This window comes from Coenobita brevimanus, chromosome 26 (assembly GCF_032717465.1).
Source record: "Coenobita brevimanus isolate Jiangsu-jjx chromosome 26, ASM3271746v2, whole genome shotgun sequence".
In the NCBI taxonomy this organism is placed as follows: Eukaryota; Metazoa; Arthropoda; class Malacostraca; order Decapoda; family Coenobitidae; genus Coenobita; species Coenobita brevimanus.
The window spans coordinates 7,299,693-7,324,937 of NC_136979.1; the positions used below are offsets into that span (position 1 = coordinate 7,299,693).

The 25,245-nt window shown below is 45.4% G+C and overlaps 1 protein-coding gene across 1 annotated transcript in view; it reads left to right on the forward strand.

Annotated features, from left to right (window-relative positions):
- The window catches only part of LOC145394148 (dynein regulatory complex protein 1-like), a 61,037-nt gene extending 45,261 nt beyond the window's left edge, over positions 1 to 15,776 (forward strand). The window contains exons 9-15 of the mRNA XM_080268128.1: positions 787 to 864; positions 1,796 to 1,864; positions 6,542 to 6,709; positions 11,849 to 11,940; positions 13,057 to 13,157; positions 13,537 to 13,770; positions 15,685 to 15,776. Coding sequence (XP_080124254.1) covers positions 787 to 864; positions 1,796 to 1,864; positions 6,542 to 6,709; positions 11,849 to 11,940; positions 13,057 to 13,157; positions 13,537 to 13,770; positions 15,685 to 15,776 — 834 coding nt within the window. The remainder of the gene's footprint in view (positions 1 to 786; positions 865 to 1,795; positions 1,865 to 6,541; positions 6,710 to 11,848; positions 11,941 to 13,056; positions 13,158 to 13,536; positions 13,771 to 15,684) is intronic.
- Positions 15,777 to 25,245: the final 9,469 nt, after the last annotated feature.

Here is a 25,245-nt window from a genome sequence, read left to right on the forward strand (position 1 = left end):
GATAACCACCAAAATTTAACCAATTCTTTCTTCGTCCAAGAACCCATGAGTGTTAATACTGGTACAATTAACCCTCCCATCAACGGCACAACTCTAGTATTCTATTCCAGGTATCGCCAGGTGATTTTATTTAGCTGAGAGTGAGTCATAGGAGCCAGATTATTATTACCAGCAGCATTAACGCTGTCTTGGTCAGGACAGTTCTAGTACTTTTTTCAGTTTCTTTGGGTGTTGAAAAGATGCATACAGCACTTGATTAGATAGATAGATAGACGGATACATACATACATGCATACATACATAGACAGAATGAATAATCGACTGATGATGATTGTGATGACGATAATAATGATGATGGTGATGATGAGGGGAAATGAGCTGGCAGGCTCAGTTAGATTCCCCTTTGTGCACCTGTTCACCCATCAGTTTAGTTAGGGATTTGGATGCAAATGTGACTGTTTGGGTCGTATTCTAAGGGAAGATTGTGCCTTAACAAGGATCGTGTTCTATGGGAAGATCTGGACTCACCAATGGCCGTGTTCTAGATAAAAACTGGGACTAAACAAAGATCGTGCTTTAGAGGAGATATGGACTCAAGGGTCGTATTCTGGGGGGAAATTGGAACTTAGCAAAAATCGCGTTTTAGTGGAAAACTAGTACAGTACATAAAAAAGGATAGAGATAACATGAAAGATAATACTGATGTGCATTACTCAGAATGAGGTACTAGACAGCCTCCTACGTTAACGAGAATGCATGCCTAATCCTTCTTCTTCTTGTGTTGAGGTGGTGGACTTGGAGCGCGCCATCCAGCAAGGTGTGTTGGCTCGGGAGTGGGTGGAACCTGACCTGCAAGCCCTCGAGGTAAGCACCCAGACACACAAACAAACTTATGATCAAAACTTTCTCGTAACTTTGGCTTGTGTTTTCGGAAAGATCAAGAGACTTAGGAATATTATCTCACACTCCTAAGCACCCAGATACACAAACAACTTATGATCAACTCTGTCGTATTAGGCTTGTTCAGTTCTGCTTGCAGGAAGATCAAGAGACAGTCATATTATCTCACACTCCTATGCATCCAGATACACAAATAACTTACGATTAGTACTGTTGTAAGTTTGGTTTGTGTTTACGGAAAGATCGAGAGACACATAACTAATTTCTCATTTCTAAGCACCCAGATACACTAACAACGTGTGATAAAAACTCTGTCGTAACTTAGGCTTCCTTTTGTAGAGGAACAAGCTACACAGGAAGAATATCTCACTCTCTTCTTTTCCCTCTTACAAACTCAAAACAACTAATGAGAGGTTTCCTTTTGTAACTAAGATGCATTTTTGCATGAAGAATATGACATGCGAAGATTTTTCACTTACCCTGTCCTTTCTTAAAAAAAAAAAAAAAAAATCATTGTTATAATTGAGATCTGATCGTAAATTCGCGAATCTGCACCAAAATTACCAATTTTTAGCTAGTTAAAGGTCAACGCTATGAAATATATATTCAAAAGTTTATATCTTTGTTTGGCTATATTACAAAGATTTTGGGATTATTTCTAACGATTTCTGGAGTTCTGTGTATATAGCGACATTTTATTATCTAAAAACTTGGACAATATAAAACAATACTATAGGGACTTTGGCATCATTTACTGCGATTTCTGGAATTTTGTGAACCTACATACAACAACATTTCATATAGCTACCTGAGATTTTGTCAGAATTTAGCAATTTTAGACAGAGTCTAGGCAGCGATATTCTAGCTCCCTCTAATTTTGCAACTCCATCTCCAGGACCTGCGCCCGGATCCACACCCGCGCCGCACCCCAGCCCTTGCAGCTGCCGCCAGAATACTCAACCCTGTCATGGGTCAGTGCATGATATTTCACACTCACAGTTAGGCCTATTATACAGTACTACGTTCATTTTAATTTGAACTAAAACGGCTAGAGATTAGGAACATGTTGCTAGTCACGGAGAAATACCATGGAGAGGATATACAGCCACTGAGCCACAGTCAGCTGTTTTGTTCTGTCACTGAGCTACGTGAAATAAGCTCCAACAGAACGAAAATCTCCGCCAAGTTAAGGTGGACAACAGTATTGGATACAGAATAGCAGCAGCTGTGGCATAAAACTGAAAACACTCATCATACTGTCTGACCAAAGGAAAAATTGGTCAGACAAACAGTAGTAATTATGTCACTCGGTTTCACAGTCCTATAAACTATTTAGTTGGAAGAATTATAGCCCCCTCCCCACAAAAAAAAAAAAAAAAATCTTCCTGCCCTCATTTACTCACCTAGGGATAGGATGATGTAGGGTCCAGAAAGTAAGGAAATAGAATGCACGATAGAGTGGGATGTGTCGACAGCATCATAATACACCCTGTAAAACTGGCCAGGTACTCATTTCCTCACCATTCAAGCCCCCGGAATCCTGACTCTGCCTTTCAGACCTATCCATCTGTATACATTCATCAGTTAATCGATTGTCAAGAAAAGAAGTGAGTTCCAGACCCTTGACATGTGCTTCTCCGTACACAGTTTTGTCATTTAACTCGAACTCATGTTAGTTCACACATTAACTTCCATACGTCACTTTCTTACACACTCGTTTACCTTACTCATTCACCTTCTCGGTTTACCACCCCTCCTCCCACTTTCAGACTCATTCACATGCAAAATACCCTTTTCACTATCTAATTTACCTCCATTCTCTCCATCTACAACCAATATCGTCCAAGCCCACGTTACTTAACTTTGTTGTCAACAGACTTCCTTACGACATAGCTTGCACGAATCTTAGCTTGATATTTCTGATCCCATTCTACGGACTCCACACACAAATATCAATAATACTATTTGAACCTGTTTTACTCTTCAGTTTTTGTTCTCCATAATCTTTAAACTATTCCCTGTCTCAGCCGGATTCGAACTTGGGTCCTTTAGTACTGCAGGCCACCTCTCTCCACTGATACAGCCCCATTCATCCAGGCTTTCTTACTTATTTCCAACAAACACATCATTTCACCCTATCTCCACGACACTGAACCGTCTCAGCATACACCTCGTTAACATAAATACTTTCTCATTCTGCAGCTTTTCACCGCGTTTTCCACTGCAACCGATGTCTCATTTTCAAGCACCACTTTCCTTCTCTGCACACCACCACAACCAATCATGTCTGCGACCATTCTTCTTGTTATGCTAGGTGTTTTTAGGTAGACTTCTCGTCCTAAGAACAATAGCTACTAAGCGGGGTCCTCTTTCAAGACTGGAACTAGAACACACAACAAGAGGAACAGGGCATAAAAACTCGGCAGACCAATCTTACACATATATTGCCTCTGATTCCCTTACAATATACAGCAAATATATACTGTATAGGTTATATGGACATTGTAAGGCTTTGATACACATTTATACACACAATATATATAAGTGTAGTCACTGGCAGTCATTACTATTTACCAACAGTACACCGTAGTTGTAAGTGCAGTCTGAGTAGCCCTTACCATACAATCTTAGTGTATTAGAGATGCCGCCAGTTCTCACTGTGTATTAGAGATGCCGCTATGTTGAGTATAGACACTGTCAGTTCTCACTGCACCATAGGTGTGGGTAAGACATGTAACACAGACACTGTCAGTCCCTGTTTCACAATGGTGGCACTGGTATTACACTGCTGGGCTTATTGTGCCACTGAACTGGGCTAATCATAAGTGGCGCTCAGGCGTGGGAGGCTGGTAGTCGGGCGTACCCTCCGGTAGGGGGCACGGAACTACTGCAGGGGGGTGAGGTCGTCCGGTCGTGGCTGCGGACTGGTGTACAGCGAGGCCCTTTCCTGGTGGGGCGTCGACCTAGAGGGTGGCCCTTGGAGCTGGGGCCTGACAGGGTCAATAGACGCGCCTGTCGTCGCCTGCTCCTGGCGGAGGGTGAGGTCATTCGGGCATGGCTGCAGACTGGTGTACAGGGAGGCCCTTTCCTGGTGGGGCCTCGACCTAGTGAGTGGCCCTTGGGGCTGGGGCCAAACAGCGTCAGGAGCTGGACCTGCCTCTTCTTACTCCGGGCGGGGGGCTGGTGGTGAGTGGGTTCAGGGCTGTCACGCCCTGGGGTCCTGGGGGTGTCCCTGGGAAGATGGGGGCTGAGGTCACCTCTGGACTGGGGCGCCGTCAGGGGTTGCCTGCAGCGTCTCGTCCGTGGGGCGTCCGTCAGGGTCGGGCATCGTCCGGGGGCAGGCTGAAGGGCATGGATCCCTTCCTCACGTATCGGACCCCGCCACCACTCCTCAAACAGCAGCTCCTCCGGGGAACCACACCTGGAGGGAGAGACAAAGGGGCGTCGTGCACGGCCTCTGGATGGAGAGTGGGCCGCACCAGAGACCTCCTCCGACGGGAGGATCCTCGGGACCATGGATGAAGGGCATACAGTGGCCGTCCCTTCCCCGGCACGTACAGTGGTCGTCACCGCGGGTCCACAGGCCCTCAGGGCAGCAGCAGAAGGACGTACCGTAGCTGTTCCTTCCCCGGTACATACAGTGGCCGTTACCGCGGTGCTGCTCCTGAAGGAGGGAGAGGCAGATGAGGGACGTACAGTGGCCATTCCCTCCCCGGTGCGTACAGTGGCCATCACCGCGGGTCTGCCTGCCCAATGGGAAGTAGCTGAGGGACGTACAGTGGCCGTTCCCTCCCTGGTACGTACAGTGGCCGTTACCGCTGTGCTACTCCTGTAAGGTGGATGAGGGATGTACAGTGGACATCCCCACCCCTGCACATACAGTGGCCATCGCCACGGTTCCACCTCTCCTGATCCTGCCTGCCGACGTGTGTAAAGTGGCCGTCACGCCGGGGCTAACCCCAGATGTGGCTGCAGCAGAAGGGCGTACGGTGGCCGTCCCTTCCCCGGTACATACACTGGCCATTACCGTGGGGCTGCAGGGGTAAACAGCAGAAGGGTGTACAGTGGCCGTCCCTTCCCCGGTACGTACAATGGCCGTTACCGCGGTGCTGCCTGGGACTGTATCTGGAGCAGTCCCACCCCGATCCTGGCGAAGGTTGGTCTGGCCGAAATGTAGGTGGCCGTTACTGAGATGTTGTGGTTGGGCGTGTTGAGGGGAAGAGGGGCATAGGACAGAGGCGTACCTGTGCCCGTTTCGCCCTAATTCTCCGTCTCGCCCACCTGTCCCACTGTGGTGGCTTCCTGGGGTGGGGTGGTGTTGCGGCTCTTTCCTAGAGGGGAGGACTCCGCGGGGGTGCGCATCTCACTTGTCATCATTCCTATTGATAAAATGCATCAGGCTTTCAAAATATTCCTTTCACCTGCTCCTTGTCTCATTTGCATTTTCTTTCTTTTTAGTATTCCTCCATTCTTATCCCTCATACTTTCACCTCTTTATTCCACCCTTTACTCTGCAATTTTTACAACTCTTCCCCCCCACCCCCACCCCAAAAAGCTTTCTATATCTGACCAAACAACTTTTTCATATATGGGTGTAATTTTCCCAGTCATGTTTACATAGTGCGGAGAGATGTGCGTTCGAGTCTACGTTCAGAGCTATACATTCGTTGCACACATTCTTTAATAGTGCCACCTCCTCATCTTCAATGTCGAGTTGTAGCAATAGATTAACATGGAATATGATGCTAGTCATGAAGTGCTGTGGAAAGATATACAGCCATAGTAGTGTCTCATTCTACCATCGAGCTGCAAGAAGTAAGCTGCAAAGGGATTAATTCCCGAGCTAGACCTCATCAGATCATATACTGTAGCCCTGTTAGGGTTACAGGAGAGCGCTATCCCTCCCAGCGCAGCAGCCATCGGGCCGGACGCGAACTCGCAACCTCACGATTACGAGCTCGACACCCTACCACTGACCTGCCGCACTCCCTAGTAAGCTGCAAAATAATAAAAATCTGAGTCAAGCTAAGGTGAAAGAACTATATAGCACCTTTTCTAAGCCCAGTAATCTTGTCGAATAAGGAGTATATGTAACAACTCTTCCTTGACCCTTTATTTAGCATATTAGACCTTATTGTTCTTTCGTATGTTATTATTCTTTCGTATCAGAGAGAGGTGAGTTGAAGAGAGGCCATCTTAATGAAGAGGACAGGGTGGCATGAAGGTGATATGTTTGTTGGCCACCCTTTACGAGATTAAGGCATCTGGCTGTAGATAAATAGATGTTAATTATATGTTTTAGCGTTATACATTGCATAGATAACACGTCCACCAGAATATAGCAACGTACTATCATAAGTAATAGATCGTCGACAGTCCGTTTTCAACATTGTGTCCTGTCTTCCATATATCTCATTCTTCCCAAACGTCAGTGAGTGTCCTTCCTTCACATACTCTAGTGTTGTGAGTTGCATATTGATATCACGTAAAAGTAGTTCTTGTAGCACCTTCCATCTCCGCAGTCGTCGGAGAATAGGTGATTTTTTGCTCAAAGCTGTAACTAAATCTACTCCCATATTGGCACCCAGATAGGACAGTGGCGAGGCGGGATGAGAGAGGAGGCAGGGATGGCCGTGACGAGAGTGTGAGTGCGGGCAGTGTGAGTGAAGGTGAGGGTGAGGACTCCGGTGGGGATTTGGAGGTGCAGTTCCTGACCCAGCTGGCCCAGGCGGCGGTGTTCCTGCTCAGCACAGACACCGCACACCTCAAGTTCAGCGGACCACTCCTCATGCTTGAGCACATCTTCTGGGTGGGTCTGTCAACAAAGAACGTCTGGAATCGTATTTAGCATGGATCGTAATACATCCAGTCTGACAACATTTTATTTATTTTTTTACTTTATTCTTTTTTGCTTTATTCTTCCTACCTTCAAGACTGTTTTATTCAGCTATGGAGAGACTTTCCAACTTTGAGGGGTTAAATATAACCTTCATTAAATCATTTAATACAACAAATCTTTGCTAAATTGAATAAAATCATCTGGAAATTGTACAAACAGATAAGAGAAATGCGTATCAGACTGAAGAAACTAAGAAAAATTATTACTTATTCCACTTTTTATATTGAAAATTTATCATCACGTAGGCTAGTCATAATCATTAGATATTCGCATGCTCCATACATCATCATCATCATCATCATCAATCAATCATCATCATCATCGTCATCATCATCATCGTCCACAACCTTTTCCCCACCAAATTAGTTGAGGAAGAGCCAAGAGTAAATGGATTTTTTTTTTTTTTTAACATTTCCTCGGAACTATTTTACAGAAACAAGGGTATCTTACTAAGCCTTTCAGCAATATATATGGGGAACGTTTTCTCACTTCATTATTTTACAACCCGTCATTTACAAGGATTATTGACCATGACTGTACAAACCCCACACTATTGCATTTTAAGTACACTTACTGTACAGGATGCAATCTGTATTCCTGGATGATGTTGTTATAAACATTAAAAAAAAGTGTGTGTGTGTGTGTGTGTGTGTGTGTGTGTGTGTGTGTGTGTTCTTACCTAATTGTTCTTACCTAATTGTATCTTTACAGGAATGAGTCAAGCTCGTATTGTCCCGTGTCTTAGACCATATTTATCGTACATATCCTTAAATTTGTGAATTGTTTTGGCACACACTATTTCATTCGGTAGTGCATTCCATTGATCGATTGCTCTGTTTGGGAAACTGAATTTCCTTACGTCTTTATCACCTCTCTTCTTATGCAGTTTTTTGCAGTGTCCTCTTGCTGATGCTTCTCCATATGTTAAGTAATCATTTATGTCTATTTTCTCCTTTCCTGATATGCACTTATATAGCATTATCATGTCACCTCTTTTCCTTCTCTCCTGTAGTGTTGGTAGATTCAGTTTATTTAGTCTTTCTTCATAGCTTAGGTCCCTTAAGCTTGGTATCCATCTTGTAGCGGCCCTTTGAACTTTTTCAATCTTGTCTATATGCTTTTTGAGATGAGGACTCCAGACTACTGATGCATATTCCAGGGTTGGTCTAATGAATGATGTTATTATCCTTTTTAGCATGTCTTCATTTATGTATGTGAATGCTATTCTCATATTTGCAAGCAGTGTATACATGTTCCGTACCTTCTCGCTGATGTGGTCAGCCGGAGATAGTCTGTTATTGATAATCACACCTAGGTCTTTCTCTCTTTCTGATGTGTATAGGGTTTTATTTCCTAACTTATAATCCCAATCAGGTCTTTTTCCGCTTTTACCAAACTTGATTACATGACACTTGTCCACATTGAATTCCATTTGCCATGTACTACTCCATTCATGAAGTTTATTTAATTCTTCTTGTAGCTCCCTACAAGAGTCTGTGCTAGTAATTCTCCTTTGTATTTTTGCATCATCTGCAAACATATTCAGATAGCTCTCATTTCCAGTGTTACTGTTTATATCATTTATGTACACTAAAAACATGATTGGTGCCAGCACCGAACCCTGTGGTACTCCACTAGTCACTTCTTTCCATGATGAGTAGTTTCCTCTTAGTACTGTCCTCATTTCTCTTTTTATGAGAAAGTCTTGCATCCAACAAAACAGTTTGCCTCGAATTCCTCCTTGATGGTACAGCTTCCATAAAAGTCTTTGGTGTGGTACTGTGTCAAAAGCTTTCTTGAAATCTAAATAGATACTGTCCACCCATCCTTCCCTTTCCTGTATTGTGTTTGTTACTCTGTCATAGTAGCTCAACAGATTGGTAACACATGATTTTCCTTTTCTGAAACCAAACTGTCTTTCTGTTATCATACTGTGTTTTTCTAGATGATTTACCCAAGCTTTTCTTATAAGTTTTTCTAATACCTTGCTTACAACACTAGTCAGTGATACTGGTCGGTAGTTGAGAGGATTTTGTCTATTTCCTTTCTTGAATAAGGGGACTATATTTGCTTTTTTCCAAATATCAGGTAGTTTCCCTTGACTCAAAGATTTCTTGAAAATTAAAAATAATGGTTTACTTAACTCATTTGCACATTTTCGTAACACCCAACATGAAATTTCATCAGGACCACTTGCTTTTCCTCTGTCTAATCTACTTAACTCCTCTTGTATTACTTTTTCTGCTATTTGTATATCTGGTAGTATGTGTGGCCATGCGTGTTCCACATAGTCTCTCTCAAAATTTTTTTCTTCTGTAAAAACTAATTGGAAATTCTTATTTAGTGCTTCACAAATATCTTTCTCTTGTGTATAAGTGATTCCCTCGTCCGTGATGGATTGTATTATATCTTTTACTTTGGTTTTGCTTCTGATATAGCTGTAAAACAGCTTTGGTTGATCACTACTTTTATTTATTATATCCTCCTCAAACTGTTTTTGGGCTTCCCTCCTTATTCTTGTATAGTCGTTTCTTGCCTGTTTGTAATTATTATATGCCCTTTCACTATTGTGTCTTCTGTATCTATTCCACAACAAATCTCTTCTTTCTTTAGATTTTTTACATTCTGTATTGAACCATTTCTGTATTTTCTTATCTGCTTCTTTGTGCTGTGGGATGTAATTCTGGACTCCTATTTCATAAAATTCACAAAAATTTTTATATACAGCATTTAAATCTTGTCCTCTAAGCTCATTTTCCCAGTCAACTTCTAAGAAATACTTCTTTAGGTCTTGATAATTTCCCTTTTTATAGTTTAGTCTCTTTTTGTAACTGTCAGTGCTGTTTACTATGTCATATGCTATCCTGAAGTTATAATTTAGTACTGCATGATCGCTTTTGCCGAGTGGAGGGTGATATATTAAACTGTCAATGTCATTTTCTTGCCTAGTAAATATTAGATCTAGCACTGAAGGTACATCAAGTCCTCTTTTTCTAGTGGTTTCCCTCACATGTTGCGTTAAGAAAAACTCTTGTACGAGATCCAGGAGCTTTTGGTCCCAGCAGCTTTCTTGGCTATTTATATCTAGAGTATTCCAATTTATATTTGTATTGAAATCCCCAGTTAGTATAATTCTTTCCGATTTCTCTTCCATTTTATGTAGCAAGGATCTTATACTCTGAATTGTACTCTCTGCTAGGTCCTCATATTCGTCTCTTTCCCATGTGTTTGATTTGGGTGGCATATACAAATTGGCTACAATTACTTTACCTTCAGATGTGTCGATCTCTACTGCAATCAGTTCTACTTGTGATGGTATATCTAGGTTTATTTCCTTGACTTTTAGATTTTTCTTAGTTAATATTATAATTCCTCCTCCTTTTTTTAAATTTCTGTCTCTTCTCCATATATTGTATTCCTCTAAGTTTAGTATGTCATTGGATATCCTTGGTGTTAATTTTGTCTCAGTTAGGCATATTATTTGTGGTTCATTTTCTCTGACATAATCATTCATCTCTAGTAATTTAGATACCATTCCATCCACATTTGAGTACATCAACTTTATCATTTTGTTTATATACTTGTCATGACATGGTTCTACTAACTTCCTCCTTTTTCTTCCATCCTGTTTGTGTACCACTTTCGTACCTGCAATCCTATTACTTTGTAAAAAATTTCTTCTTGTCCTCTTCTGATCTTCCCTCATTTTTTGTTTTTGCTTCCTCCCTTTTCTCTTTCAGTAATTCCAGTTCCTCTTGTGTTAGACATCTTTTTATCCATACATTTTTGAACTCCTCTTTTTCCATAAGATTCTTTGCATTTTTTAGTATCTCTTCCACAGTGTTTACACTCTGGAAAGTCACCTTTAGAGGTCTTGTCTTGCTTTTCTCGTATTTCCCTAACCTTTTGTGTTCCTCTATGTCTTTACTACAGATTTCCTCTGATACTTCTTTCAGTAAGTTCATTACATTTGCCATCTCCTTTTTGTCTCTAGTGATTTTGTTTTTAATTTCTTCCTCTTCTATACCAGTGATTACTATTGATTTATTTATTTCTACTGAATCTCTGACTAACTTTGGATTGTTTTGGATTATTCTTTTCACTTCCTTTTTAATGCTTTTTTCCTCCACCCTTGTTTCCAAGTCTTTCTTTACTTTCACCATTTCAGCATACGTGATTTCTACATCATTTTTGTAGCTTTGCACAGCTTCATTTACCTGTGTTATCTTCTCCTCAATATCACTGCTCTGGTCCATAAGACTGCTTGCTTGTCTAATTGTCTCTGTGTCATTTTTTAACTCTTCCATAACACTCTCGTGATTAAATACTGTACTTCCCATTTCACTCACTTTCTTCCTAAGGGTATTCAATTCCACTGTTAGTTCACTGATGGTTGTGTCTTTCTTATTGGCCTCCTTTCCCAGTTTATCTATCTCTTCCTTTTGCAAGTGCATTTGCTTCTTTATTTCATCAATTTCATTTTTGAAAGCCATTTCTAGATTGTGTACACGTTCAACCAGTCTATTGTGAGTCTCCACTTCAACTAGTTCTTGGTAGAAATCGTCATTTTGCTTTTTACTTTTATCCCTTTTCTTTTCCAAATTTGTTTTACTGAAGTATGTATCCATTTTGTAATACTAAATGAACAGAGTATGTACTTACAGTGTGCACGCTTTCCCGGTCTTTCTGTAGTATAAACAAACCCAGCTGACTCAACGCATCGTGGTTCTTTGTTGTTTCAACCAGTCTTATTTAAACTTATTATTTCTTTTCCTTTTAATAATGACAAATCATTTAGTCTAACCTGGTACAGAGCTTGACTCATTCAAAGATACTTATTTAGGTAATGCCTCTGGCCGTGTTGAGCTTGTATGGAGCGCCGGTACAGACGTCCACATCCGACGATGCCGTGTGTGTGTGTGTGTGTGCGTGTGTGTGTGTGTGTAAATCTTATAAACATAGTATAAATAGGTGTGTATGTACTACAGTATATATGTGTGTGTGAATGTATGTGTGTATTTATGTGTGTATCTACTATGTGTTATGCAGGAGATTGGCGTGCACACTGAAGTAGACGTGTTGCGGCTCCTGAGGCAAGCCAGGCGACATGCGGCACAAATGAACGCAACACCACATGCAAGGTTAGTGCCCGCGCGCGCGCACACACACACACACACACACACACACACACATGCCCGCTAAACCATCCTGTTAAGCTCAAGGACTAATTTTTAAATTTAATTTTTATTATTAGCTACTTATTATTTATTTATTTATTTATATTTCTGGTGCGTGGAGGAGCTCTTCATCCACTTATTTGATGTAGTGTTACCTTCAGGTGAGTACACTATGAAAATACAGACTTTTTTTTGTACCCCAGGAATTTATTAACCTAGATGGGTGGTAATCTCATAACGAAATGAACGCCCGGTAATCTAGTGGATTAAGGTTCTGCAGTCGGATGTGGACGAAAAAAATTTGCATTCGAGGAATGGGTAGGGTTACTTGTCCATATAAGGCTACACAAGAACGGGAGATTTGTCTCTTGCCTTCAGTGCCCTAACTGAATAGTCTAGCCCCGGACCCCTACGTTCCTGATGGGCCAGTATAGGAGTGGAATAAGATTCACAGTATTTTACGTGATAAGAATAAACTTAATTCCCAGTTTTGCTAAAGTATATGAGTATGACCTAGTACTATATACAGATTTACTATCATCAGTCACGAACCACTATCCTAAGCTTGTCACTTCACATACACTGTACCGTTTAATGTGACAATCATTGTGGTTTGTGGGAAGGTGGGGGGGCTGATGTTTTGCTGTATTCATTTATTTTTATGGCTGATTTTCTTGATGTTTGTCGTGATGTTTCCGTGATCTCTCTCTCTCTATATAAGCTGCAAAGTGACAGGAAGGTGCTGCTGTTGCTGTGAATCCCCGAGGGGGGAAAAGGGAACTGAATGTAATCTGAGAGTGGTAGTAAGTAACGGGATGAATGAGAGACGGAAGATCCCTGCCTGTGTTGATGTATACATCGATACCCACGCTTGCCCCAGACTTGAAAGCAACACAGCTGTTGTACTGAATCCTTCACCTAACACTTACTTTAGCCAGAGTACTCAGCTTTGCAATTCCAATGGCCAAGTTGGATCACTGGCCTTCTGCCAACAGTCTTAGCAGAGATGTTACCTTCACTTCGCCACCTTGTGTACTGAAGACGTAGCATGTATTTCAATCAGCTGGCTTTTTGCTTCAGGCACGGTGTGGAAGACAGGAAGGCAGGCAAGGGAGGTGAGGCAGAGGGAGTAGCAGGAGATGAAGAAATAGGCGGCGACAGCGAGGAGGAAACAGCAATTGGTTAGTTAACGTCACGGGCAAATGATTGTCCCATATATGAGGTGTTTCATGTGGTGATAATATACAGAGAAAGTCAATCTCGTTATGCCCATTTTATCAAGTTCACAGTTATTCTAACATGATCTCTCTCTCTCTCTCTCTCTCTCTCTCTCTCTCTCTCTCTCTCTCTCTCTCTCTCTCTCTCTCTCACCAGCAAAGAACGAGGGACAGTTCAGCACCGAAGACGTGCTAAATGTGCTCATTGCCTACTGTTCAGCCAAGTAAGTCAGTTCCACAACCAACAATGTGCTTTTGACAAAATATGTTTTTTTAGTTAACATAAGTACAATAATCCTGTAAATTATCAAATACTCTATTAAAATGAATAATCAGATCAAAGTAACAATTCTCTCACCCTCGTCGTTCTTCCCACCTCCATCTCCTACCCTCCGCAGGGCTAACAACAGTGGCCGACGTGGCAAAGTTAGCGAAGGCGAGAGCGAAGAGCCTTTATATACCCAGGAGGGGGAGGAGACCGCGCGCTGGACGGCCTTTCTGGATAACTTCTGCAAGAGAACCAGGGCGTGGGCTGCCATAAAAGACGCCATGGTACAGTACAGGGACGTCCTCATAGGTGGGTCTCAAGGGTGATCTGTTGATGTTGCACTGAATATAGCTGTGAAGCGCTTCGTTATGCTTTTTTTGGGGGGAGGACTGGGAGTGCTTATTCCTGTATGATTTGGCATTACTGTACTCAGTGCGTGTGTGGAAAGAGATGTCCGTGTCATTTCAGGACTGGAGGGATGTTTATATGAATGTATGTTGGTACTAACTCTGCTATATGAATGTGAGGAATGGCAAAGTGATACGGGCACTCTCCAGGGGCTCAACATATCCATAACGCTTGTGATATCAGCACAGTACACGGCATGTGCACACCAGTCACCGGTCCTGATGCCCTACTCCTAACACTGACACCACATGGTGTTGTGTTGTCAATAGTCTCTGGCTTTCCTGTCAAGCTGACCAACTCACCCTTTACCCACTTCAAAGAGCCTCCCACAATATCGGAGAAATAATGTTATAACATCAGACCCTCATTCCTTTAAAACATTCGCCACCTCTACTGTATTTTCCACAGTGTTCATTCACACCACTCACATTCAACACAGTTATTCGAGCCTACCTAGTTTTAGTGAACCCTGACTAGGCACGGGACCAAGAACCGAGGCTTCTGTAATCTTTTATTGATAGATTACTCAGTGACAGTGGGATGTCCAGCCCAAGGAAGTATATACTTCCTTGATCCAGCTCCTCAACTTCCCTTTTAATCACCTTCATGATCAGCAGGGAATACATGGGTAGTATTCGTTCACGTCTATCTCCAACAATACCTATAAGCGGGGAAATATGTATGTACTCGTGTCTTTGCCAGCAGCCTCGGACATTTGTATATTTTTTGCTAATTTGGACCAAGGTCAATAAGACCTGATAGTCTTATTGGCCTTGATATGGACATCGACTTCTCAGTCCGTTCCCTGAGGTCTGGGAGTTCTACACGCAACAGTTAGCTTCATACACGTCACTGTTTGGGCACTATCCCCATTGTTCACACATAACTGAAGTTGGGGTTATATAATTCAGTACTGGCGTGGTAGCATAGTAGGATATTTCCATGACTTGTCTGTTGATTTTGTACACAAAATTATCAGATTATCATGACACTTATCAGATACTTAGACAGTTCCCTGTTCCAGACCGGAAGGGATCCAGTGTCCTTTTGGCTACCAGGCTATTATTCTGACACTTCATAATCTTTATAGCAGGATCCACGCCTAAATGTAAATAAATGTGTTTTTTAAACGTAAATAAATGTTTAGACTTTCTGGGTGAAGATACCCCTCCCTCCCTGCAACTGAGTGATGTTACTGCAGGAAAGATAATGCTACTGCTCATTTTTATTTCATTAATTATATGTGGTCTTTCGTGTAGATGGTAGCTATATACTCCTTTTATTCTGACTTGGCCTATAATTGCCATCTTTCCATCTTGAATTCAGAACCTTAACGAGACATTAACACTAAAGTACAGTTCTGGTTACGAACCAGTGCTATGGAAAGGATGCAGAGCCTTAGCTGCAGCAGTAACTGAGCTACGTGAAATAATGTACAAAACGACGAAAATCTGGGCCAAGTTAAAATAAAAAGGGCATAGTCACTAAGCACATAATTATAAAAGACTTGCTGCTAGGTTCTTTGCTCCTACTTGGCTTAAAACTGCCATATCTCCATCTTGAATGCTTAGTTACATCAAAAGGTTAACACTATAATATGATGCTACTGAAGTGCTGTAAAATGATTTAGGGCCATAGCATTTCTTTTTTCCTGTCACTAAGCTACGTGAAATAATAAGCAAGAGGACAGAAATGTGGCCGAAGCTAAGATGAAAGAACAATACTACTGCTACCATTATTAACAACAACAACAACAACAACAACAACAACAATAATAATAATAATAATAATAATAATAATAATAATATGTTGCAGAGAGAGCTGAGGAGACACGCAGGGTGGAGAGACTGAGGAGAGAGAACGCTGAGTTGAGGTTCCTACTGAAGGATGTGGTGGGACTCCTCTAAATATACCCCCCCCCCTCTTCACACCTCTCATTTTGCACCTGTCCAGGGATGTGGTTGAAGATGGAAGTCCTCTAAGCATCACATCACACCTCACAACCTATACATCTTCCACATCACACTTCTCACTTTAGCCTACACCTCACAACATATCATATAAGAGTACATCCCACACATCACACTTTTCACCTTACATCTCACAACTTACCATATACTGTACATCTCACACAACACACTTCTCACTCAACATCTACTACCGTACCTCACATCTCACTTTTACTGTCTGGCCACGCACTTCCTACCTGACATCTCATATCGAACCTCACAGCTCGAAATAATTGTCTAACCTCACGCCTTCACTTTTAACTCACGCCTCTCACCACGATATAACTCTTGGCCCAATCTCATGTTAACGCCCACTAAGCGATAAGCGATAATTTGGCCCAGAAATTTAATCAGTAAAATACCTCCTGGACATGGTAAAGTAAGCTGACATAACCTACGCTTTACTACTTCTACATTAATTTGGCCGAGAATTATCTCCCATCTTCCAAGCTGAGTTGTAACACTGAACTGACAGTAGAATAGAGGAAGAGTTATGGAAAGGATGCAGAACTGTGGTATTGTCTCTTTTTGCCACTGACGTATGTGAAGTAAGCTAGTGTAAAATAGCAATAATATAGTGAGCACACATACCCTGGTGTATATTCCCTACCTTGGCCATTCACCCCATTCTTGATGTACCGTGCTGTCACATACAAAGGTCCGTTCGTTTCTTCCGCCCTTATTGCTGGAGCCATGTCGGCGTAAATGGAACGCAGTAGGCAAGATGCATACGATCACCTACAGATCCACTCATGTCACTGCGTCACATTGACTTTTGTAGCTGACTGTATATCTTCCAGGCACCTCACCTTCATTTTTGAAGGTGTCATTGGCTTTTTAACACCTTCAGCCCAGTGACATTATTATTTACCTCTGTCAATAAGGTTGGGTGGAAGTTACATATTCACTACTGTATGTCAGGTTGTGTGTTTGTATTTTGCAGCGTATTATGAGCCCCGACTTCTCGGTCACAGATACGGTGCAGTCCTGGGTTCTTTGTTCCCGACCGGGTCAATGCAAGCAAGGAGGAAAAGTCCACACACCTTTGGTTACAAGGCACACTTATATATTACCAATAGACAAATACACGCGTTCTATGAACAAAACTGAGGAACATTCAATGACTCAAAATAGCTCTTACAACAGTTACTCTCCACCTAGTTCAGTAAATATGACCTTTACACGATGTTATACCTTCCCTGATACAGAGTAATTTATACAGTGTCACAGGTAAATCTCACAGGTACACCAGTGCGTTGTGCTCAGTATACATATATGGACAGTACAGGGTAATGCATCTCAGTATGTCAGACGCGTAATAGGAACGGCAATATATATACTCAAATCCTTAATTATAAGTGGTCGCGTGACAGACGGATTCCTAGTTAAATATATACATCCGCGTGACATGGACAACATCCTAACTAGTCTTATTCAATGGCCGCGTCACTTTGGACGAGAGGGTACATTACCTAGCCATTACGTACGGGGGGGGGGAGGGAAGAGGAGGGAGTCAGACCTGGGGGCGAGGCCGGCCACTCAGGACAGGGGGGGGGAGGGAAGAGGAGGGAGTCAGACCTGGGGGCGACGCCGGCCACTCAGGACGGGGGGGGGGGAGGGATTTGAGACAACAAAACAAGAGGGGAGGGGGGTACACGGGGGGGGGAGATGTTCCGTGGGTAACACTGGGGAGTAGTTCGCATTCGAGGCCAGCCTGTGGTCGGGTATTGCACACTCCGCGTGGGTGATCACGAAGACTATAATTCACTATCACTCAAAGAGGGGGAGGGGGAATAACACTGGGTTCATCCGGGAAGGGATGGGGCTACAATCGCTGGGGGAAACACGACAGCACAATGGGGAATGATAGGGGTCAATTCACTGGGGTGGGGTTCACAGACACAGGGGAGGGGAACACAACCTTAGGGTTTTGTACTCACGACACTGGCGGAGTGGAGGGCGCGGATCACAGGCGCCAGAAGGGCCTATGCCGGAAACCTCAGGTGGCGACTGGGTGTTGGGGGTAGGTTCTCTGGGGCGTAGTACAGGGATGGGTGGTCCGTGTGGTCGCCACAAGTCCTGGAGGAGTTGGTGGGTGGTGTGGAGGGCAGCTCTCTAGCCGCGGCTGCCCGGCAGGAGGTGGGGCTCTCCGGGCTAGGACCAGAGAGGGCCAGGAGGCGTGCTGCACAGCACCGGCCCTTGGTTGTTGTCAGGGTCTTGGGGGCGGACCTGGGGTGGCTCGGGCCTGCAGCCAGCTGTGGAGAGGGCAGCGCCCTGGCCGAGCTGCTGTCTCGTCCTGCGGAGGCGGCCGTCAGGGAGGATCTGCGGCCACCGGGGCTAGGGGTGGTCTGGCTGCGGCAGCAGGCACCAGGGAGACCCGCTGACTCTGGGGACTGCAGTCTTGTTGGCTGGAGGAGGCTGGCAGGATTGGACTGCGGCCTCTCGTCCTGGCGGAGCCCGACAGCATTTGGGGAGAGCGAGGTTGCAGGGACAGGACACCTGGCCTCGGGGACGTCACGCCCGGTCTGGTCTGTGGCGGAGTGCCTGGAAGGGAGCAGATACCACCCTCTCGAGGAGAAAGGCGGGTAGAGGGGTGCCTCGCTCTGCCGCAGGAGGGGTGGGCAGAGCCAGAGATAACCTCCTCTGTAGGAGCCTGGGGACTTGTGGAGGGCGAGCGGCTGGGGGCCAGCTTGCCTACTTGGCGGGGCAAAGAGGCCCTGCCGAAACTCCGGTCTGAGGGGCGCGGGGGAGGTCTGGGAGACGTTCCCTCCGTCATGCAGCCCTGACAGGTGCTGCCTGTGCTCCTACAGGGAACAGGGGTGCACGAGGAGACGGGGGAGGCTCCTCTAGGCACCACAGGCCCTGGTGGTTGGAAGAGTGTGCCCGACAGGTAGTCCCGGCAAAAGCCACAGCTCCGACGGAGACTGCACTCACGCCTAAGGGCCTGGGACTCCTGTCCCGGGGGCAGCACTGGGGGATGGTGATGCTCTATCCCGCCTGGTACCTCTGACAGAGTGTACCCCAGGGCCCGCCCCAATCCTTAGGAGTGCCGGCGAAGGTCGTCTGGTGGACGTGCCGACTCCCGAAGGTGGTTGGCAGAGAGTGGCTGACTGACGGTCCTTCCACCCACAGTATACCCGACAGGTAGCACTGTGCCGCTGCTCTCTTGGGGCAATAGCAACCCTTGAGGTTCCTCCTGAGTCCTCAGTCAAATAGGAGGCCAATCCAGGGGACTCGGTGTCCGAGAGTTTGCTTGGGAACTTGCCACTGCAAGTCCCACACCGATTCTGGTGTGTGTTTTCTCCGCTGGAGTGTAGTGTACAGTTGGCCAAGAAGAAAGTGCAACCAAATATGCTGGTGTGTGGCGATATCTGGCAGCTGCTCTGTAGTAAACACTCGTATTTTTTTAGTGGATCACTCAGAATCTACAACCTTTGTAAGGATGCTCGTGATTGGCTGAAGCGTTCACTATCGGAACAAATGTTTTGTCCCTTATTTATTACTGAATATTAACTATGTGGCAAGAAGTAATGTATACAGATGATGTCATGTACTAAATAAGCTAGCTGTAATTACAGTTATAGTAAGAATAACACGTAGCAATGAGTACCGATTAACTTATGGTATTGTGTTGGCATTGAGGAAGGTGTTTCAGGAGTTAGTTTCGAATGATTTTGATCTTTGAAGCAGCGGAACCTGGCCAAGGCAGTTTCCTTACGAAGTGGGCTAATATGAGATGTTAGGTAATTACACACGCTCTGAAAATTAGTGTAATATATAAGTGATATAAGATTGGCCATTCCAGTTCAACATCACTAGCAATGCATATTTTGTAAATTGTTTAACTAAGTCTTATAATATTCCCTCGGTACGATGTCATTTATAATTACTTCATTTTGGTTACAGAAAGTTAAATTTAAATAATAGAGAATAATTGCCTGCTCAGCTAAAGGACCTACCTTAAGTATTCCCCCTAGTATCATGATTCATAACCGAATACTTGATGCAGTTTAACTACATTGCAACGTGATGCTGACAGCAGCGAGTGTCCACACTATGAATCTGGTAGCACGCTACTTGTAGTGCCCCACCCGTGAGTAGGGGTCTCAACCTCGGGTAAATTACCCCCAGCGCAGTCATTGCAGTCATTCTGCATTTAAACACATTTATCGTTATACAGTATTTACGCTAGGTCCATTGTCTACATAAACGGATGTATTGTTTGTATATATTATGGCCAACGATCCAAACGTATTTGGAATATAAAACACAGCTTAGGTAGGCTGCAATGCCCTAGTAGGTCAAGCAGGGATCAAACTCGCTACCCTAAACCCGTAGCCATTCACCCTTCCTCTATTTCCCCATGTCAGTGCACCTCGCCGCATCACCGGCCATTCGACTACAGATATAACCTGACCACCTTGCATGTTGTGATGTTCGTGTAGAAACTATAAACACCTATTAAATGTTTGGATTTCGATATGATTCAGAGTTGTTTGCTTTAATTTCATAGTATGTCTACTATGGGGAGATTGCTCCAGTCGAATTGGAGGGGCCTAAAAGCGATGCTCGGCATACCTCTTCACACCACACGTTGTTACCATGAATCCTTGGTCCCTTCTCATCTCACTATGGTGTGGAAAGGAGGGATACCTTTAACAATTATATATCCTCATGCCTGTCATTGCACCCATATGTATTACTGCCGGGCATCAGTGTTGTTTTATTTTATTTTATTTTATTTTTGTCAACCATCATTTATTTCTATGTAGTTCACGATACAGTAACTATTTTATGAAAAGGAGGGTAGGAATATCTAGGTAAGAAAACTGTGAAAGACGAAATAGAGACGAGGGAAATTTTCGGCATTTAACCTTACATTATACTGACACATATATGCTGCGTACTGTTAATTATACGAGGCCAGCTAAACTGATATCGTCAGATAGGAGTTTGTGCTTAGTAATTAAAATGCCCGCCGTGCCCGCCGCCGGACCTCCCACCTCACCACCCCCCACCCCACCACCGGGCCGCCACAGCACCACCACCCCAGGAGAACACAACGGTGGGATTAGTGACCCCGATCAAGAGGGTCACCAGGACATCACGATCCTGGGCCCTTGTTCCCCGCAATTGCCCCAACCCCAGGTGACCAGGGAAAGGAAACTACATTGCGGGCGGAGCAATGGTCGTCAGAATAGGGGTGGGACTGAACAAGATTCAGGCCCAGGTAACACCGTATTGATGGCTTTGTTACACCCTCTAGGGCAGGAGGCCCAAGGGCAGGAAGCCCAAGGCTACAGCCTAACGAAGTGTACAAAGGGTAAGGCGACCCAAGGCTCCGGCCTTAGTACACCAGAGAGAGAGAGTTGCCCCAGTGCATCCCTCTCTTGCTGTTCTCCCCTTCAGGAGCAACACCGTGCCGACGGTCTATATACGTGGCGGGGAAGGAGCGGCCTTGTACGCCCTTCAGTTGTTCCTGATCGGACAGATCAGCTTCCGGCTACGGCCAGAGTACGGACCAGGGTAAAGAGCCCCTGCTACCGTACGTGTAGCCCTTCCCTATTATGGGAGCAACACCGGCTGATGGTCTATATACGTGGCGGGGAAGGAGCGGCCTTGTACGCCCTTCAGTTGCTCTCAGTAAAACGGGTAGGCACTCGGCTCTGGCCAGGGCACGTACCAGGGTAGAGAAGCCCCTGAAGGTAGTTTCAGTTCGTACTGGAGAGAGTGTGGCCTCTGTGCCCCTCACTCTGGCTTGTCCCCTACTGCGGGAGCAACACCACGCCGACGGTCTATATATGTGGCGGGGTTTGGCGATATCTGCAAATCCTCACCACCCCCCACCCGTCTGTAGTATGATGTTAGGCCTAGGAAGGCTCTAGTTTCGTGCACGTCACGAGGTAGGGGAATGTCGGCGATTGCACGTAGTTTTTCTGGGTCCGGGGAGATGCCTTCAGCGTTAATTAGATGTCCAAGGAAAGAGACTGATCTCTCGGCCAAAACGCACTTTGTTGGTTTTAGTTTTAGTCCTGCCTGGCGTATACAGTGGAACACTTGTTTGAGGCGGTGGAGGTGGTCGGCCCAGGTATGACTGAAAACGATGATGTCGTCCAGATACGCCAAACAAGTCTCCCAGGTTAGTCCGCTGAGAACTGACTCCATCAGGCGGGAGAATGTGGCAGGGGCGTTGCAGAGTCCGAAGGGAAGAACATTGAATTCATAATGCTTCCCGTTTGATGTTGAGAAGGCGGTTTTGTGTTTGTCGTCGGGGTGTACAGGGACTTGCCAATAACCCGATTGCAGGTCTAGGGTCGAGAACCAGGTCGACCCATGTAGGGAGTCAAGCGAGTCGTCGATTCTGGGTAGGGGCGTAGCGCCTTTGATAGTGACGTCGTTGACTTGGTGGTAGTCTACGCAAAAGCGCATAGTCCCATCTTTCTTCCATATGAGTACAACAGGTGAGGACCATGGGCTAGTGGAGTTGGAGATAACGCCGGCATAGACCATATCCTGGACCTGCCGGTCTTGTTCTGCCCGTTGTTTTGGATTTTTTCGTCGTGATGGTTGGCGAATTGGAGATCCGGTCGTGTGTATCTCATGGCTGAGATAGGTAGTGTGGCCAAGGTCGGTTGGGCTGGAGGAGAACAGGTCCTGAAAGTCCAGAAGGAGTTGTCGGAGGCTGTTGGTTTGGGAAGGGGATAGGTGTGATGGTAGGTCGGGGAGAGTGGGATGGTCGGGGGGTGGTGCTTGGCATGGTTCAACTTCTTCTGTGTCGCCGATGATGAGTCCTCTTGGTAGGGTTAGTGGGGTTGTGGCGAGGTTGGCGATACGGATTTCATGGGCATGTGTGGAAAGGAAGGTGGGGCTTACTAAACAGGAGGAGAGTGGTCCGGTGGGGATGGATGGTGAGAAGAGGACGGAGGTACCCAAAGGTCTGTTTAGTTTTACCCAAGCTTCATGGTGGGGTGGAATGGTGATTGAGGAGGCGATAGTGGCAGGAAAAGATGGGGAGGGGTCCAGATGATGTGTGGTGGGGGGTGGTGATGGAGAGGGATGAAGTGAGGCGTTGCGTGAGGTTGGGTTGGGGTCAGATGTACAGGTGGGTTGGGGCAGGTGAGTGTTCGGGGGTTGTGTGTGCTTGTGTGGTGGGGGGGGGTGTTCTTGCATTTTCTTTGATGAGATTTTTTTTTCTTGTTGATTGATGCTTGATTGGGGCGGGCTGGACTGAAGTGGAGGCAGCGCTGATGGCGGTCAATGGTGGCGTGGAGTTTTTGGAGAAGGTCCAGCCCAAGATATCCATCATATTGATCGCATGTCGAGTCGAATCTGATGAATGGGTGGTTAGTGGATACTCGTTGGTGGGTGTTGGTTTGAAGGGCCCATGTTTCCCCATGGATAGGGAGGGGGCCATCCCCCACGTCGACGAGGTTGGCTGAAATGGGGAGAAGGGGGCCAAATGCAGAGGTGTGGCGGGAGTAGAAGTGGGAGTAGAGGCACGATCTGGCTGCTCCCGTATCTACCAGTAATCGTGCCTTGACCCCGTTCAGCCAAATCTTGTTGTAGACTGGGGGTCTGTAGCTATGTGAGGTGGCCCCCGCCACCGTGGGGAGGTGTGGGTGTGGGCCCAAAAATCCATCTGCTGAGGAGTGGGGTCGTCGTGGTCGTCGTCATCCGTTCCCGAGTAGAGTGTTGGTGGTGCGTCATCTTCCGGGGCGCCGTTGTCTAGGGAGGAGACTTTCTTGCGCCCTTGGTGAATGTTTCTGCGCCTGCTAGCCTTTAGCTGTTCTCTTATGTCGTGCAGGGGGCAGGTGCGACTGCAGGCCGTGAACTCCCAAGGATTAATAGTGATGAGATTGCCTTGTTCCTTGGGGTTGGGGCGCTTTTTCTGCGGGTAAGCCCTGGGCACAGTAGGAGTTGGCTCTGTAGTTGGCTGGTGAGGTGGCAGCTTAGGTTTGGGTGGAGGGTTGTGTTTCGTCGGGAATCTTGTCACTGTGTGGAGTGGTTGTGGTATGGGACGGGTGGCGAGGAGACGTCTGACGAGTTGCAGGTCGTTTTCCATGTCCCCTGAGGGATCATAGATTGAGAAGTGCTCCCTGACTGTGCTAGGGAGAATCCTCAGCAGGGCATTAAAAGTATGTATATCTCGGGCATTTGTAGGTGCCTTGGGATAAGCGGCGCTGACGAGGCGCCGAGCCTGGACGAATGTGTCGTCCAGGTTCCCGTCGTAGGTGAGGGCGTCGAGTTGAGAGAGGACGACAACTCTGCCTATTGATGGCATGAAAGCCTGTCTCACTATTTGTGAGAATTGATCCCATGACAGTTCTGGGACGATTTTTGGTGCGACAGTGGCAATTATTTTTCCCACGTTAGGTAATGTGACTGCAATTTTTTCTCTGTCTGAGTCGAACCCTATGTCTAGGAGGGGTTTGACCATATCTAAGTATACTTCTATGTCGCATTGGTCCGGGTTGAATCTCGGTAATTGGATGTGCGGTTTGGCTGCCATTGTGCAAGGTTCCTTTTTATCGTTCCTCCGTGCTTTTACTCGGATCCAGAACCACCGCTTGCCACCAGTGTTATGCTGGTGTTTTTATGGCGACTTCTCGTCGTAAAAACACTAGCTACCGAAGCGGGGTCCTCTTTTTAGACTGGAAGTAAAGCACCAACAAAGGAACAGGACATAAAAACCAGGCAGTATACCTTAACACATCTATTACCTTAATTCTAACCGTAACAATACACGTAGAGTGATATTTGAGATACAGGGGAACAGAGACACAGAGTTAATATTCAGCACCACAAAATAGAGTTACACTTAGCACACACTACAATGTTCAAACAGGGAGATCTTGAATTATCTATGGTATTGTTTATGTGTCACTTTTAGGCAGGATATATATAGAATGATTCACAAAGGGAATAAACAAGATTGGGAGTCTGTATGGGAAATATTACTATAAATGAGGCAGGCTGCGGATAGCGACACTTGACATCGTCACCTTGTCATGGCGACACTCACACTCAGGCTTTTGACGGGCCCGTGCACCCTTACCTCAGGTGTTCACAGAAAGTTCTCTTATATGGGGGGACTGGGATAATTACAATAAAGTTCATTCTCTGCCCTACCAACACTGAGTTCTGGTGGGCTACTATCAACTACACTGTTCTTCACTTAGTCACTTTTCACTGTTCTTTTTCCCGACTTGTTCTTGACACAGGGGGGGAAAGTCACTATTTTCCTATATCTCCTGGGTAACGTTCACTCTGGGTCACACTCATAGGTGGGGTGCAGGGAGGCTCTCCCGTCTGGGGGCCTCGACCTGATAGGCGGCCCTCATGCTGGGGCCGCGTCGGTGTGGTGTAG